Here is a 19,141-nt window from a genome sequence, read left to right as displayed (position 1 = left end):
AGGGATGCCCACACAGGCTAGTCAGGGAGGACACTAGCCAACTAGATTGTGAGAGCCCACACAGGCTAGTAAGGGACGCCCACACAGGCTAGTCAGGGACGCCCACACAGGCTAGTCAGGGACGACACTAGCCCACACAGGCTAGTCAGGGACGACACTAGCCAACTAGAGCCCACACAGGCAAGTCAGGGAGGACACACATGCTAGTCAGGGACGACACTAGCCCACACAGGCTAGTCAGGGACGACACTAGCACAGGCTAGTAGGGACGACACTAGCCAACTAGATTGTGTTTTTTGTTAAGAAGAGACTTCCTTCAAAAACCAAATTTCATAAATGCGGATAATCAGGGTTCAAACAATAATGATTTTACTTTAGTACAGAGCAACATACAATGCCTAACGATTTCAGTTGTACAGTGAAAGAGTTATACAAAGCAATTTCAGTGCTACATGAAAAAGTAAAAGCTAGCATACCTCTTACAGATTGATAGAATCATGGACTGATAGACAACATCACTATCAGCCTTTCATTTGAAGGCAGCTATTTCAAACTTAAAAAACATTTTATATTCAATCTTAAAGCCACATAAACACTCAAAATCATTGAATATTTAGTTAAATATTGCCAGAAGCAAATCTCGCGTTTGCTCGTAAATGATCCGATTTCGTCCTGGAAGTTCACATGAAATATCTTGTCACACATAAAACAAAAACAAGCATTTTGTATCTCGTCAAATCCTTTACAAGACCACATCTAGCGTTGAAATTTTGGCTATTGCTATAAGGAACACTGTCTGATTTTTTATGGTTTAATTTTACGAAATATTTTACAAAATATTCATTGATTCTGAGTATTTATGTGGCTTTAATTTTGTCCAAGGATCTTTAATCCTTTGCATGCTGGGAAATTTGTCTTCTGCTAAAACGTCGTCTGCTGAATTTCTAAAATTAGCATTTTCTTCGATTTTTTCAAAGAATACTATCAGAATATCAAACAGTTTGGATCCTGATGAGACGCCACGTTCTGTGGCGTCTCATCTGGATCCAAACTGTTTGCAAAGGCCTTCAAAACTCGGTTCCCGCACTGAAAGAGTTAATAAGAAAGCTTGCAGAGCCAATATTCACCTAACCAGTCTTAAACTTATGAATAAACAATAGGCTTAAACATCAAGGTTTGCATACAAACAGGTTACCACTGGTTTGTATGTCATTGAAAATATATTCTTAATTAAGAATGATGTAGGTAGGGGTGGTTAGTACAAAGTAAGACTCAAAATAATATACTTTTTTAATACATGTATAACAATGTATAGAACATTCATTATTCTTAGTCATAAGTCTATGCTTCGTTGGTGAACACTGGCCCTGGTTTGATTGGTCCCATTAATAAAGACAAGGGAGCACCCAAATCGTACCTCAGCAAGGGTCTGTTTGAGAGAAGCTACGGCCGCGTTGGAGGTTGAAGTGCTATTTGCTACAGTGGTTATGTTGTTCAAGTCCACCGTCTGTTTTAGCCTGTCCCTCTCAGTGGACATTGAATGGAAGAGATTGCGCAACGTTTCATAAACTGGAAATAAACAAGCTTATGTTGAGGCATTTTCTACTTCAAAGATGAGAACATTAAAGGTATGTAGTACAAAGCCAACAGCCAGACTTTACCTTTTCACATATACCTTTACACATATATGGCATACAATTACTGAATTTCGAAATGTTGACAAGTCACACCATGGTTGTAAATTATCACTTCAGTGAGAGAAAAAAGTCAAAGAAAATGTAAAGAATCAAACTGTTCACACAATATGTTTATCTCTCATATTGCATGCATTTTTTGTATGTAAAGTAAATTGATATTTTAAACATTTATTTGTAATGCATATGTGCCTAGCTATGTAAAAAAAGGAATTTAATGAATGTGCATAAAGTGTTCCCAGATTAGCCTGTGCAGTCCGATCAGATTAATCAGAGATGAAACATTCCATCTAAACTGGATTTTCGCTTAGAAGATATATCCTTGGACTGAAAAATATCATAAAAGCAGAATGAAGCAAACATGATTAACCTGTGCAAACTGCAAAGGCTAATCTGGGAAGACATTTTACACACATGCATTAATTTTGTTTTCTCAGACCATGGCTTGTATATTACCTAAAAACAAAACCCCACACCCTACCTTGATAACAAAACCTCACACCCTATATTACTAACAAAACCCCACACTCTACCTTGCTAACAACACCCTACCTTGCAAACAAAACCCCACACCCTATATTACTAACGAAACCCCACACTCTACCTTTCTAACAAAACCCCACACCCTACCTTGTTCAGCATTCGCCACAAATGTCTCCTTCAGCTTCATATCCTCGACACTCGCCTGCCGCTTAACACTTGTGTTCTTGATAGGCGCGCTGACTGGGCTGGGACAGTGCCGGTCATCTGAGTGGAGGTTTGGGTTGGATGAACTTGAGCGAAGCAGATCGTTGGGCACCCGGTGGAATGGGGACGGGGGGTCCACCTGTATCTGGGGCGTGGCCGGTTGGGATGCAAATGGCTGTAATGTGCAAAGTAAGAAGGGGTCAGTAGGTCAAAGGGTAGTGAGGGGTGTCAGTAGGTCAAAGGGTAGGGAGTAAGATTAGGTAAGTTAGTCACAAGGGGAAGAGATAGTTCAATGGGCTTTAGTGTTCATTTCTGTTCACAGATATTCATATTTGTTTAAGTAAGCTGCATTAAGTTGTGTTGACAATTAAAGTGAAGTTAAGTCAGCAGGTCAACATGCTTCCAGTGAAATAAGGTCAAAGGGCAACTTTTTACCAGTGAAATAAGTTCAGGTGGTTGTGCTTTTTTTTTTAATTTATTTAAAAAAACAAATAACAATCAGTATTCAAAGGTAAAATTATTTCAAAAAGGTTTTAAAGTTGGTTTTAAAGTTGGTTTATGGTTTGAGGCAGAGCATTAGATAAGAGGCGTATATGCGTATTTACGCATTGAAAAATAAAAAAACGCATTAAAATCGGCCCAGTATGTAACAAAAAGCTTTACAAATCTTGGTACGTATTTTAAATTGATTAAAGTGCGTAACCGGTTTAACCAATAATCCAGTTAAGTTTTTAGTATAAGTTAACCTTTGAATCAAAAGTAATTCAATCAAAATAAGCTTGTAATAAAAAAGGCTGCCCATCATGTTTGTGGATCAAAACGGGACATTTTAAGCAATTTGCGGGAATATTTTTAGAGAAAGTCTGTTCATATCGTCATTTTAAATATACTCTGTTTGCATTCAATAATATAAATAACAAATAATAAAAATATTTCAAGATTAAACACGCTTTTTACTTTTTCCGTTTTCTATGGAAATGGAAAATACCCCTAAATATTACAAACCCTTTATGGCTGAAACAAAGGAGTAAAATATGCATTGACAATAATATCAGGGGGTGAAATTGACCCTTTAGACTAAATCCTTATCTGGAGCTCTGGTTTGAGGGCAATAGAAAGAGAAACAAATGTTTGACCTTGACATATCAATAGAATAAGCAATAATGACAACTCAATACTTTTTTTAATTATTTATGCATTATGATGATTGTCAAAGCATTAAAATCAGTAGATTATGAATATTGAATATATTTTATGCACAAAAGGCTATAAAAAGCACATAAAATACATTAACTGTTTATGTGTGCAGGTTGGGTATACCACCACCATTAGCGCTGATTGTTACATAGATATATCGCCTAATAAACACCTAAATAAAATATAGTATGTACATGAATCGGATGTTAAAATATTCAATATAATGTGCGCTCAACTTTAATCTTAGCCTTAGGAATATAAATGTATGTACAATTCCATATATACTATAACAAATGGATTAAGTGAATAACCAATGGAGCAAAAAGAAAGACAACAATCATGACATGGTTGGAGACCAGACATCAAAATGAGCCGCGTTCTGAGAAAACTGGGCATAATACATGTGCGTAAAGTGTCATCTCAGATTAGCCTGTGCAGTCCACACAGGCTAATCAGGGACAACACTTTCTGTATAAATTGGATTTTTGCTAAGAAGAGAATTAATTTCAATGAAAAATGTCATAAAAGTGGAAAAAGCGCACAGGCTAATCTTGGGTGACACTTTACGCACATGCATTAAGCCCAGTTTTCTCAAAACAAGGCTCAAATGTATCTTACTAAGTACGAAAAACACATAATACTTAGTTCAGTACAGGGAACACAGATATTGTCACATACTAAGTTTTTCAAAATGTAACAAACAAACCAGATATTGAACACAAACCATCTCCTGGAAGCCACAAGGTGGGATCTACGAATGTGCCAAATTTGAAAAGCACAAAGTAGGATGTCAACATATCTAGTTCTTTTTTAATAGCATTTGTAACGAAAAATGCATCTTAAATCTAGTAACAGATGAATTCCAAATACGAATTTGCTAATTCAAACATCTAAGTGTGAAAAGAGCTAGCCAAAACCCTTTCCCACTCAGAAGCAAAGTGAAAATGGATATGTGCAAACAGCATAAAACCAGAACAGCCTGCGAGTAACTCCCAGTCTGTTCAGGTTTTATGCTGTTTGCTGCTCATCAGTAACTAAGGTTGGAATTGAAGCCTTTAAAACGTAAATTTAGTAAGAAAGGTATTTAATTAAATTTAACTTTCTAATGGACAACAAATGCGTAAAAATATGTATCTAAGTAGTACATGATTAACTGAGTGATATCTGTAGGGCTTTGATAAGAAACAAACTGAAACCTTAGCCATAGAGCAACACATTTATTCCAAATACTACTTTGATGCTGAGAATATCAAAGTGTAAATTAACCCAGTCAAAACACCTAAATGGAGAAAAATCTAATAAGGCTTTTTCAAAGAATTGATCAAACTGTAACAATCTAAACCAATGGGTAATAGATGAATTACAAACTTAGCTTTTAAGTATTTCTAAGTGTAGATTGACCTAGAAAAATCTTGAAAATAAGTATTACAAAGTGCAAAGCAAAAATAGCAAACCTTAGCTTATAAGCATATCAGAGTGTGATTTGACCTAGTATAATTAAATAATAAGCTTTTCAAAGTGTCAATTGACCTAGCCAAAACACCTAAATGGTGTGACATCTTATAAGCCAAAGAATAACAAATAAATGCCAAACATGACTTAGCTAATACTCATTTTTTAAGTGTAAATTGTCCAAGCCAAACTTAGCTAATAAGAATTTCGACATGTGCATTCGCCAAAACACAAAGATCAAAGCAAAGGTTTTTGTGGCCCGCTATAAAACAAAATCACGTCCCGCCATCACTAACAAACCTGAACCACAGTGGTGGGTATACGGTCGTCCTGGAGACTGGAGTTACGCTTATGGTCCTTCTTCTTGGGTTTCCACCCACTGAAACTCTTGTTCTTGCTTTTATCTTTTGAATCTTTCGAATCACTATCAAACGGCTAAAAGAGAACACACAGCAGAACATGGCATGTTAGCTTGTGTAAGCCGCAGGTTGGATTGGTGTTAGATACATTGATCACACCTATCAATGTGCTAGAGTTAATTTGAAAATTTATGAGTTACATTGTTTATGTTCGTTAACATTCCATCCAAAAACATAACTTTCTCTTTGATTTTTATAGAACGTTTTTTTCAAATAATTATTAAAGTAGTAAAGAGTATGTTGAAACATGTAACACATTTTAAATGTATAAATGTTTGGAACATTGAATAAGAACATAATTCATAGAATGTATTTCTTGTTCAAATTTTCTTTAAGAAAAAAAACACACACAGATGTCCAAAAGATAATAACTCTTTTCCAGAATGACATTTTTTTTCAAATGATTACTCTTTAACTTTAGGAAGATGAATATGTTACTTTACTCTAATAAGTGCTACATGTATAGGCAAGCATAATAAGTGCTACATGTATAGGCAAGCAGGATCACAATTTTTCAAAAATATTTAAACAAAAAGACAACTTTATTGTACTAAAATTGGTCTAATGCCATATTTGTCAGAGTAGCTCCAGAACAACATGCGCATAGGTACAATTGATATTTAACATTCATAGGTACAATTGATATTTACATTCTAAAACAAAGTAATAACCTTCTCCCACTCAAAGTCAAAGCGAAAATGGCAAATAGCATAAAACCAGAACAGCCTGAGAGTAACTTGCAGTCTGTTGTGGTTTTATGCTGTTTGCAGCTCATCTGTAACTAAGGGTTGAAAATGAAGCCTTTAAAACTTGAATCAAGTAAGAAAGGTCCTCAATTAAATATAACTTTCTAAGAGACTACAAATATGTCAAAATACGTATCTAAGTGGGAAAGGGATAACCAAGAATGCCTAATATTTACACGCATAAGCTAACTCTAAATGGGAAATAAAACATATGCATGGGTGTTAAGCAATAAGTAAAAACAAAGTACTTTGGGGTCAAAAGTGAAACAAACAATTCTTAAAATCCTGATACAAGGTGATATAGGAAATCTGCAGTGTATGAGGATTTTACGAAATAAATTGAATAAAAAGAACAGTGATAAAAGAAAGTTGTGTAGTTTAATATCTCTGACGTTATGTATGGATTAATTTAGTATATGTCCACAGTTAACAAATTAAAGACATGCAATAGGAAGCGCCCGCTTTGGCATCAACCCCTTAACAACATGCATTTTTTCCCAATTTCAAGTTTTTTTGCACTAATTTCTCCCAATTGGGCTGGTACTGGGACATTTCCCAATTAAGCAAAAAAAATGCTGCTAGACTATTCCTGCTGTAAGCCCTGCCCCTAGTGGTCACATGTAGCATGCGTGCAGACATGAACCCTATCTGAAAAAAGTCACAAGACTATTCCAGAGTTCGCCAAATCTTGAAAAATCTGTCAGTCATTCGGACTGACAGACTTGAAATTTTTGTCAGTCCGAATTAGTTCTGTCAGTCACACTGTCCGACTAAACTATAACAGCAAAACACAACACAAGAGAGTACCTTTTAGATGTGTATTGGTATGGATCACATTAAAATACAATAAAACATTTTGAAAGTCGATATTATTTTAACAATTGTTATAAAAAGTAATCAACCAAAAATAATCCAAAGGGGAAGAAGGGGAACGGAAAAGGAGCCGTGCAGCTTCCTCTGAAATGAAAACAAAAATATGCTCCAATTCTACTTGAAAGAGTCCATTTCGCTCTACATTTCACAAGTGTCAGACTCTTGCCAGCCAGTAGCATTGGAGCTTATTTTCGTTTTCTTTTTCAAATTCAATGTTGTCATTTGTGTTGTCAATATCATCATCATCATCTGAGTCCGTTTATCTAAATTACCAGAATTCTGTCACTTGTTGTTTTCTTCAAAAGGGAGTCATCTCGCGAAAACTTGTTGCTGTGACAATTAAGGGTATCACGTTTAAACATTTAAACGGTCGCGTTTCGTGTTTTGGTCAATTACGTTACGACGTTGCAAAGCTTAATAACAGCTGCTGAAAAAGACTCGTATTAACAACTATTTGTATCACCTGAACCACATGCCCCTTATTCACAATACCGTAAACATAACAATACACCATGTACTGACTAGACGTCTTGAATATTTAACGCGCAGCATCACGAACTTCCCGCCTTTTGTTGCATGAGCATGACCCGAATCGTCTTGACCATTCGATGCGCATCATCACAAAGTGCACGAGGAAATTTTTCCGATGTTTTTTCATCGGCATTCATTTCAAGAGATATGGCGAACAATCTCCGTATAGGAATATTTTGACATAAGTTGAAGTATGCATCTTTTGATGTACATCGTGTTAAGTAAAACATTGACAATTTAAAAACCGGTTTACTCATATTTAAGGAATGTTGGTTCGATATTAATACGTCTTTGTTTTAAAATATTACGGCATGTAAGTAGACAAAGTGTGACCCAATGGTTCGACAACGACGAGAACAGTTGGTTTTAAAATGACGTCATTGCGCGAATGGGATATGCACTAAATATAACTTCCGGAAATAATTGCTACTTTCAGTTTGGAGATGCGATGGCACTGATGCTTTTAAAACGGACATAGGGATACCGTTTAAATGCTAATGTTTCATTTATTTAATTTCGTTTAAACGTTTAGAAAACTTTGTTAACGTGATACTCTTAGTGACAATCCTCATATATGATTGGTTAAAGAGGATGTTAAATGCAGGAGTCACGTCCCAAACTAAAACGGTTCATTTCATATCAGTGTACTAACCATTCGAAGAAAATCTGAAAAAATCTCTTATTGTTCAGCCGAGCTTGAATTATTTGTGATTTATTATTATTATAATTATTGTATAATTATATGGACTTTCGATATGATTTATCGCATTTTAATTTGATCCAAACCTATATGTTACTTTAATAAGGTATTATTTATTCTCCCGAAACCGGTGTGGTAATTTGACCGCAATGAAAATGGGCTGAATTTTGTTTATTTACGTCACTTCTGAGTGGGTTTTTACGATTAAATATTGTGATCGGCTATTTTTTGTCTGTCCATCGGACCGCTTTACTTGAATTTATTGTCGGTCCTGAGTAAAATTTGCCTGTCAGGACCGGCGGACCGACAGTATTGGCGAACCCTGTTATTCATGCTGTAAGCCCTGCCCATTATAGTTGCATGTAGCATGCGTGCAGATATACAGTAAAGCAACATGAATCAGTGCAGCATGCATACAGGGGTGGATACGTACATCGCTGCTTACTTGGGAATCCCGTAGAGAGGTCAGGTTCTTGTTGAGCTCATACAGCAGACTCTGAGCTTGACCTAAGGCTGAAACCATGGCAACAAAAGACTTTATTGAAAAGCAAGTAATATGTGAATGCCATACCAGTGATAAAGCCCTTATAAACTTACGATTTCGCAAAACAAACATGTTTTAGAGGTACATAATATTTGATAACAAATTATCCACAATGGTGAACAGCTCATGTTTATTTAAAAAATTTCTTTCAGCATACATTGCTGATTACATGTATATGCTATTTAAGGATCAAATCCCATGTTCCTATTCACTGTTATAATATAAAACAAGGGACAAAATTGTCAAAAAACCAGGTTTTCATTGTGAAAAAAAAATCTGATAAAGGGAGAAAACTCAAACTGAACTTTTGAAATGAACAAACAAAATTAACCCCCTTTGTAAGTTTGTTTTTATTTTAATCTATTTTTAGTCATGGCGACCTTGACATTGGAGATATTGACGTGATTCTTTCTTGCGACACACCGTCCCATGATGGTGAACAAATGTGCCACATGATTTTAAAATCTCACAATGAATGACATAGTTATGGCCAGGACAAGCTCATTTATGGCCATTTTTGACCTTTGAACTCAAAGTGTGACCGTGACCTTGGAGATATCGACGTAATTATTTCGCGCGACACACCGTCCAATGATTGTGAACAAATGTGCAAAATGATTTTAAAATCTGACAATGAACGACATAGTTATGGCCCGGACAAGCTTGTTCCGCCCGCCCGCCAGCCCGCAAGCCAGCCAGCCAGCCAGCCAGCCAGCCCGCCCACATTCGCCAATCTAATAACCAGTTTTTTCCTTCGGAAAACCTGGTTAAAAACCTGGTTAACAAGAGATTGCCAAGTAATATGGTCCCCTACAGGTGGAAGAAACTCCATCGTTGTCAGTAAAAAATATATATAATTTTTTTTACATTTGTTGCCATAGCCACCACTATTTTTAACGTAAGAACAAAATGAATTGACGTGCATAATTTCCATATTGCCATCTGTTCATGTTTCAAGTTTCATGAAAAAATATGAAGAACTTTTTAAGTTATCACGGTATCCAGAAAAAAGTGTGACGGATTGACAGACTGACAGACAGACTGACACACAGAGCGCAAACCATAAGTCCCCTCCGGTTTCACCGGTAAGGGACAATAAAGCTTTTTCTTTTATATGTCCATTGACTAGACTTCTAGTGGGATCATATGGTGCTTGTATTCAGTGGAATTGTTCACTTTTTGATAAAAGCAACAAACTTGGCACAATTGTAGATAAAAGTATTTTATTCAATTTTAGCTATGGACCCATCTCCAATTTTCAAGATGGCCGCCATTTTCAAGATGGCCGCCAAAATGTAGGAAATTACATGTTGCTGCCATATTTGATTAAAATATTCTGTTTTTGGCATTAAAATTAGCTGTTTTATGTTATTGATTGATTCAAATATGTTTCTACATGAAAAAAATGAATTTAATATTGCATATAAGTCAAAATGGCTTCCAATATGGCCACCTAAAGTACAAGAGATAGGATTTTCCTACTCCAATCTATAATTTCAATACTTCATTTTTTCATTTTTAGCTCACCTGATTGCTCAGGTGCGCTTTTGTGACCGGTCTTTGTCCGTTGTATGTCCAACTGTAAACATTTGCTCGTAAACACTGTAGAGGCCACATTTCTTGTCCCATCTTCATGAAACTTGGTCAGAAGCTTTGTCCCAATGAAATCTCGGCCGAGTTAGAAACTGGGTTGTGCCGGGTCAAATACTAGGTCATTAGGTCAAAAAAAAAAAAAAAAACCTTGCAAACACTGTAGAAGTCACATTTCATGCCCAATCTTCATGTCACTTTGTCAAAATGTTTGTCTTAGTGATATCTTGGTTGAGTTCAAAAGTGGTTCCGATCCGTTGAAAAACATGGCCGCCAGTGGGCGGGGCAGTTTTCCTTATTTGGCTGAAGAGAAACCTTGTAAACACTCTAGAAGTCACAATTTTTGCTAAATCATCATGAAAGTTGGTCAAAACATTGGTTCAATTGATGTCTCGGACAAGTTCGAAAATGGTCGAGATCGGTGAAAAAACATGGAAAAAACATGGCCAGTGGGCGGGGCATTTTTCTCTATATGTATATAGTGGCAGTTTTCCCTATTTGGCTGTAGAGAAACCTTGTAAACACTCTAGAAGTCACAATTTTTGCCCAATCATCATGAAAGTTGGTCAAAACATTGGTTTTATTGATATCTCGGATGAGTTGGAAAATGGTCGAGATCGGTGAAAAAACATGGCCACCAGTGGGCGGGGCATTTTTCTCTATATGTATATAGTGAAAACATGAAAGTCACATTTTTGGCCCAATTTTCATGAAATTTGCTCAGAACATTTGTTTCCTTGATACGAGAGTTGAGTTTAAAAATGGTTCCAGTCAGTTGAATAACATGGCTGCTGGGAGGGGGCAGTTTTCTCATTATCCCCCCCCCCCCCTTTCGAAGAAGAGGGGGTATATTGTTTTGCTCATGTCGGTCCGTCTGTCCACCAGATGATTTCCGGATGATAACTCAAGAGCCCTTATGCCAAGGATTATGAAACTTGATAGATAGATTGATCATGACTCGCAGATGACCCCTATTGATTTTCAGGTCACTAGGTCAAAGGTCAAGGTCACGGTGACCCGAAATAGTAAAATAGTTTCCGGATGATAACTCAAGAACGCTTATGGCTATGATCATGAAACTTCATAGGTACATTGATCATGACTGGCAGATAACCCCTATTGATTTTCAGGTCACCAGGTCACGGTGACCCAAATTAGTAAAGTGGTGTCCGAATGATAACTCAAGAACACTTATGCCTAGGATCATGAAACTTCATAGGTACATTGATCATGACTCGCAGATGACCCCTATTGATTTTCAGGTCACTAGGTCAAAGGTCAAGGTCACGGTGACCTGAAATAGTAAAATGGTTTCCGGATAATAACTGAAGAACGCTTATGCCTAGGATCATGAAACTTGATAGGTAGATTGATCATGACTCGCAGATGTCCCCTATTGATTTTCAGGTCACTAGGTCAAAGGTCTAGGTCAGGGTGACCGGAAATAGTAAAATGGTTTCCGGATGATAACTCAAGAACACTTATGGCTAGTTAAATATTGAAGATAGCACCTTGATATTTGGCATGCATGTGTATCTCATGGAGCTGCACATTTTGAGTGGTAAAATTTCAAGGTGAACATCATCCTTCAAGGTCTAAGGTCGAAAAAACAAAGTCAAGCGAAATAATAAGCTTTAAATGGACATCTGACCTGCCCACGTATATATTTTTGTTAAATAAATCAAAGCGGCGCAGTAGGCGGCATTGTGTTTCTGACAAACACATTGTGGTAAAAGGTCAAGGTCAACCTTTACGGTCTACGGTAAAAAATACAAATTCAAGGGAAGTAATAAGCTTTAAAACGGGAGATTATTATTCAATAGTGAACATAGCCACTTTATATATTTGGCATGCATGGATATCTCATGGAGCTGCACATTTCGAGTGGTCAATCACAGTCACGGTAGTGGCTTTTAATACTTTGCTACTAAAAATAGAGATTTGTGAGAGACAATTATTTTCAAGGGAAGTAATTTATATAATTATAAATCTCATATTATATATTCCCTTACCAAGAATTGAAGTTTTTTTCACAGTTACTGTACAGATTTATTATTTTGATAATTTTTTTTCATGTAGAAACATATTTTAATTAATTAATAACATAAAACAGCTAATTTCAATGCCAAAAATCTTGAAAATTGGAGATGGGTCCATAGCTAAAATTGAATAAAATACTTTTATCTACAATTGTGCCAAGTTTGTGGCTTTTATCAAAAAGTGAACAATCATTTCACCATATGACCCTACTATTCTGAACTTTCATGAAAATATACCTTGTAAAATTAAAAAAAGAGATGTGTTTGTCAGAAACACAATGACCTCTACTGTGCCACTTTGAAGCAATATATTAGACCTTTGACCTTGAAGGATGATTTTGACCTTGAACTTTCACTCAAAATGAGCAGCTCCATGAGATACACATGCATGCCAAATATCAAGTTGCTATCTTCAATATTGCAAAATTTATGACCAAGGTCAAAGTTTTGGGACAGAATGACAGACAGACAGGCCAAAAACAATATAAAACCCGATCATTCGATCCGGGGGCATAAAAATAGAAACCAGTTTATGTTTGAACAAGAGGGCCATAATGGCCCTGTATCGCTCCACTGCTGAAAAAAGGCTGAAACAAATATTCTCTGCATGTGCAAATACTTAAATATAGGCCCTATTTAAGCACATGTACACTTTTGTGACCCCCTGGGCTTGGTCAAATTTAACCCCAGGGGCATAATTTGAGCAAACTTTGTAGAGGACTACTATATCCTCTACTATATCTCACTACATGTACATATAAAATATGGTAACCCAAGGTCCTAGAGTTAAGGACAAGAATATTTTTAAAGTTTTCACAAAATAAGCAAGATATAAGCGTATATAATGTTCAATTTTGTGACCAGCGGGTCAGTGTCAAATTTGACCCAAAGGGCATAATTTAAACAAACTTGGTAGAGGACTATAAGATGTTACTGCATACCGAATTTGGTAGCCATAGTCTGAATGGTTTTTAAAGATTTCACAAAATAGGCGCTTAAAAAGTGTTTATTCAATTTTGTGACCCCCCCAGGGCAGGGTCAAAGTTGACCCCAGAAACATTATTTGAACAAATTTGGTAGAGATTTATTAGATGTCACTACATACCAAATTTGGTAGCCCTAGGCCCAATGGTTATGGACAGAAAGATTAGAAAAGTTTTCACAAAATAGACCCTATATAAGCATATAATCGATTTTGTGACCCCCGGGCAGGTTCAAATTTGACCCAAGGGGCATAATTTGAAGAAATTTGGTAGAGGACTATAAGATGTCTCTACATACTAAATTTATTAGCCCTAGGCCCAATGGTTATGGACGAGAAGATTTTGAAAGTTTTCACAAAATCGGCCTTATAAGCATATGTTCAATTTTGTGACCCCCGGGGCAGGGTCAAATTTGACCCCATTGGCATAATTTGAAGAAATTTGGTAGAGGACTATTAGATGTCTTTACATACTAAATTTGATAGACCTAGGCCCAATGGTTATGGACCAGAAGATTTTGAAAGTTTTCACAAAATAGGCCTTATATAAGCATATGTTCAATTTTGTGACCCCCTGGGCAGGGTCAAATTTGACCCCAGGGGCATAATTTGAAAAAATTTGGTAGAGGACTATTAGATGTCTCTACATACCAAATTTGATAGCCCTATGCCCAATGGTTATGGACGAGAAGATTTTGAAAGTTTTCACAAAATAGGCCTTATATGAGCATTTGTTCAATTTTGTGACCCCCGGGGCAGGGTCAAATTTGACCCCAGGGGCATAATTTGAAGAAATTTGGCAGAGGAATATTAGATGTCTCTACATACCAAATTGGATAGCCCTAGGCCCATTGGTTGTGGACAAGAAGATTTAGAAAGTTTTCACAAAATAGGCCTAATATAAGCATATGTTCAATTTTGTGACCCCCGGGGCAGGGTCAAATTTGACCCCAGGGGCATAATTTGAAGAAATTTGGTAGAGGACTATTAGATGTATCTACATACCAAATTTGATAGACCTAGGCGCAATGGTTATGGACCAGAAGATTTTGAAAGTTTTCACAAAATAAGCCTTATATAAGCATATGTTCAATTTTGTGACCCCCGGGGCAGGGTCAAATTTGACCCCAGGGACTTAATTTGAAGAAATTTGGTAGAGGGCTATAAGATGTCTCTACATACCAATTTTGATAGCCCTAGGCCCAATGATTATGGAAGAGAAGATTTTGAAAGTTTTCACAAAATAGGCCTTATATAAGCAAATTTTCATTTTTGTGACCCCCGGGGCAGGGTCAAATTTGACCCCCTGGGCATAATTTGAACAAATTTGAAAGAGGTTCAACCCAGGGACATTCCTGTGAAATTTCATCAGAATTGGACCAGTAGTTTAGGAGAAGAAGATGTTTTAAGGAAAAGTTAATGCAAGGACGCACGCACGACTGACACAGGACCATGACATAAGCCCCGCTGGCCAGAGCCTGCTGGCCTCTGGCCAGTGGAGCTAAAAACAAAATTCATTCTGCAAAGAATATAACTAAAGAAAAGACATAAATCTGATACAGACACACGTGACGAGAGTCCTACTGCAAACAGACTGACCTCTTAGTTGAGTTTTGATATGCATAGAAAGTCTAAGGCTTATTGAGACACTTTCTAGTCTGTGTCCTAGGAAGAACCAGTACTTGGAAGTAATCTTGAGAATGCTCCTAGGGTGCAGATAGAACCCTGATAACTAAATCACTAGGTGGAAAACAATGAGAATCTTCCTGGGAAAACTGTGCTAAATATACAGTCCAACCTGACTTAGCGGCCACCTGAGAACAACAGTCACCTGTCTACAGTGGACAGTCTGAATTATCCACAATGAAAATCCTTGTATATTACACCTGAGAATAACAGTCACCTGTCTACAGTGGACAGTCTGGATTATCCATAATGAAAATCCTTGTATATTACACCTGAGAATAACGGTCACCTGTCTACAGTGGACAGACTGGATTATCCACAATGAAAATCCTTGTATATTACATCTGAGTACAACAGTCACCTGTCTACAGTCGACAGTCTGGATTATCCACAATGAAAATCCTTGTATATTACACCTGAGAATAACGGTCACCTGTCTACAGTGGACAGACTGGATTATCCACAATGAAAATCCTTGTATATTACACCTGAGAATAACGGTCACCTGTCTACAGTGGACAGACTGGATTATCCACAATGAAAATCCTTGTATATTACACCTGAGAATAACGGTCACCTGTCTACAGTGGACAGACTGGATTATCCACAATGAAAATCCTTGTATATTACACCTGAGAATAACGGTCACCTGTCTACAGTGGACAGACTGGATTATCCACAATGAAAATCCTTGTATATTACACCTGAGAATAACGGTCACCTGTCTACAGTGGACAGTCTGGATTATCCACAATGAAAATCCTTGTATATTACACCTGAGAATAACGGTCACCTGTCTACAGTGGACAGACTGGATTATCCACAATGAAAATCCTTGTATATTACACCTGAGAATAACGGTCACCTGTCTACAGTGGACAGACTGGATTATCCACAATGAAAATCCTTGTATATTACACCTGAGAATAACGGTCACCTGTCTACAGTGGACAGACTGGATTATCCACAATGAAAATCCTTGTATATTACACCTGAGAATAACGGTCACCTGTCTACAGTGGACAGACTGCATTATCCACAATGAAAATCCTTGTATATTACACCTGAGAGCAACAGTCACCTGTCTACAGTGGACAGACTGGATTATTCACAATGAAAATCCTTGTATATTACATCTGAGAACAACAGTCACCTGTCTACAATGGACAGACTGGATTATCCACAATGAAAATCCTTGTATATTACACCTGAGAATAACGGTCACCTGTCTACAATGGACAGACTGGATTATCCACAATGAAAATCCTTGTATATTACACCTGAGGATAACGGTCACCTGTCTACAGTGGACAGTCTGGATTATCCACAATGAAAATCCTTGTATATTACACCTGAGAATAACGGTCACCTGTCTATTATGGCCAATGGCCAGTATATTTCACTTCTCATGCCATTTTTCACATGTGTACAGCGGTCATGAGCCAGTTGTTTTCAATGTGCAAAAAGTAAACACTGAAATCAATGTTATCTTTAACGGGGCTGCAGTCATAATGCCACGTGCACATGGCAAACACAATAGATATTCATGGCTGATCAGTTTTCAACACTTACAATTAGCTTGCTTGTTGTTATTAGCAGGCAAAACAAAGATTGTCAAGTATGGCAAAACAGAAATTGAATGGCAACTTTTGTAACACACTTTCGGCATTTATGCATGTGGATTTTTTTTTAAATAAAACTCATGTTCAATTTCCAGGAAGGGGCTAACACCACATGTTGTAGGCAAGTCCTGAAAACCAAGATGCTTTTGTGGTTGTTTCCATGAAAATGATGTTTGCGTGATATTTTCGTGCAAGTACATTTGCATAAGCTTTTGGCGTCTGTTTCTTTGACTGACACTTTCGACCTAAACTAGATTTTTGCTAGAAATAGACATCCCTTAAATGAAAATTCCATAAAAGCAGAAAATGTTGTCCCTGATTAGGCTGTGCAGACTGCACAGGCTCATCGGGAGTGACTATTTAGGCACATACATTAACCCCAGTTTTCTCAGATCAAGGCTCATATAAAATGGGCCACCCCAACTTCTACTGACCTTTGTTGCAGTGTTCAAATCCCTGAGTGTCCAGGAGCCAGGCGGCCACCCTGTCCTGACCCTTCAAGCTTGGGTGCCTCGAGAGTTCACGGTGCAGGGAATTATCACGAGCTTTATCTGCCAGGTTGACATCTAGAACAATTTGATATAAAATGAGATTTGTAAATATAGCCTTTTTTTATTTTTTATTAGCTGTAATGAAACAAGAGGGCCTGAAAGGCCCAAAGTCGCTCACCTGAGATAACAAGATATTATTGGGACAAATCTTCTGACCAAGTTTCACGAAGATCAGAAAATAAATGTGGCCTCTAGAGTGTTAACAAGGTTTTACTATAGCCATATAAGGAAAATGCCCTGACCCTGGCAGCCATGTTTTTCAACCAACCGGCATCATTTTTGAACTCATCCAAGATATTATCGGGATGAATCTTCTGACCAAGTTTCATGAAGATCGGACATTAAATGTGGCCTCTAGAGTGTTAACAAGATTTTACTATAGCCTTGGAAGCAATTTTTTTTCAAGCAAACATAATTATTTTCTAACTCATCCAAGATATCATTGAGACCAATCTTCTGACCAAATTTCATGAATATTGGACAATAAATGTGGCCTCTAGAGTGTTAACAAGGTTTTACTAAAGCCATATATAGCCATATTAGGAAAAATGCCCCGCCCATGGTGGCCATGTTTTTAAAGCAACAAAAACCATTTTCGAACTCATCCAAGATATCATTGGGACAAATCTTCAGACCAAGTATCATGATGATCGAAAAATAAATGTGACCTCTAGAGTGTTAACAAGGTCATACATTTCAATATAATTTTAAATACAAGTTGAGAAGAACATGTGTCAAACAAGATGTGTTTGTGAAACACAATGTCCCCCTATATGATGTTTGACATTGTAGGATGACCTTGACCTTGTGAAGGATGACCTTGACCTTGACCTTCCTCCACTCAAAATGTGCAGCTCCATGAGATACACATGCATGCCAAATATCAAGTTGCTATCTTCAATATTGCAAAAGTATTCATAAAATAAGCGATTTGGGCCACATATATTTGACCTCTGACCTTGAAGGATGACCTTGACCTTGACCTTTCACCACTCAAAATGAGCAGCTCCATGAGATGCACATGCATGCCAAATATCAAGTTGCTATCTTCAATATTGCAAAAGTATTCATAAAATGAGCGATTTTGGCCACATATAATTGACCTCTGACCTTGAAGGATGACCTTGACCTTGACCTTTCACCACTCAAAATGTGCAGCTCCATGAGATACACATGCATGCCAAATATCAAGTTGCTATCTTCAATATTGCAAAAGTATTCATAAAATGAGCGATTTTGGCCACATACATTTGACCTCTGACCTTGAAGGATGACCTTGACCTTGACCTTTCACCACTCAAAATGTGCAGCTTCATGAGATACACATGCATGCCAAATATGAAGTTGCTATCTTCAATATAGCAAAAGTTATTGCAAAATGTTAAAGTTGGCGCAAACAGACAGACCAACAGACCAACAGACAGACCAACAGACAGACCAACAGACAGGGCAAAAACAATATGTCCCCCACTACTATAGTGGGGGACATAAAAATGCCAAATAAGCCAGATATTTAAATCTGAAATCGAAAATGTCTGTAAAGTCGAATTTGCCAGAATGTATATCATGCATGTACGATGTCAATCTTAATTTAGTTTAATGGTTGTTCTTCAATTTCTGCAGCGATGTCTATTCATACGACACACAAACACTAACTCCGATCCTAATAAAAAGATGAATTCTTCGGTTATTGTAGGAGAATATGTGTACAAAATATCTTCGTCACCATCGGCTCGGGGCGCTAATTTGTCTTTGCTGCATTCTATGAAATTCGTCTTCAATGCCTTGCCTATTTTGTGTTATTGTAACATGTATTTATCAATATATT

The 19,141-nt window shown here is 37.1% G+C and overlaps 1 protein-coding gene across 4 annotated transcripts in view; it reads right to left on the bottom strand.

The window, feature by feature from the left end:
• Positions 1-19,141, bottom strand: part of LOC127848382 (oxysterol-binding protein-related protein 3-like) — a 102,598-nt gene that overhangs the window by 38,909 nt on the left and 44,548 nt on the right. Inside the window, exons 7-11 of one of the 4 annotated variants that reach the window (XM_052380815.1) lie at positions 17,197-17,328; positions 8,733-8,812; positions 5,331-5,465; positions 2,325-2,556; positions 1,418-1,569 (exon numbers count right to left, since the gene is read on the bottom strand). In XM_052380815.1, the coding sequence (XP_052236775.1) occupies positions 1,418-1,569; positions 2,325-2,556; positions 5,331-5,465; positions 8,733-8,812; positions 17,197-17,328 (731 nt within the window). The remainder of the gene's footprint in view (positions 1-1,417; positions 1,570-2,324; positions 2,557-5,330; positions 5,466-8,732; positions 8,813-17,196; positions 17,329-19,141) is intronic. The other 3 variants (XM_052380816.1, XM_052380817.1, XM_052380818.1) reach the window with 3 other exon arrangements.

The sequence above is a fragment of the Dreissena polymorpha genome, chromosome 10 (genome assembly GCF_020536995.1).
Source record: "Dreissena polymorpha isolate Duluth1 chromosome 10, UMN_Dpol_1.0, whole genome shotgun sequence".
NCBI classification, from domain to species: domain Eukaryota; kingdom Metazoa; phylum Mollusca; class Bivalvia; order Myida; family Dreissenidae; genus Dreissena; species Dreissena polymorpha.
The sequence above is the reverse complement of the archived record's forward strand: the minus strand, read 5'-3'. Positions and strand labels throughout refer to the sequence as shown.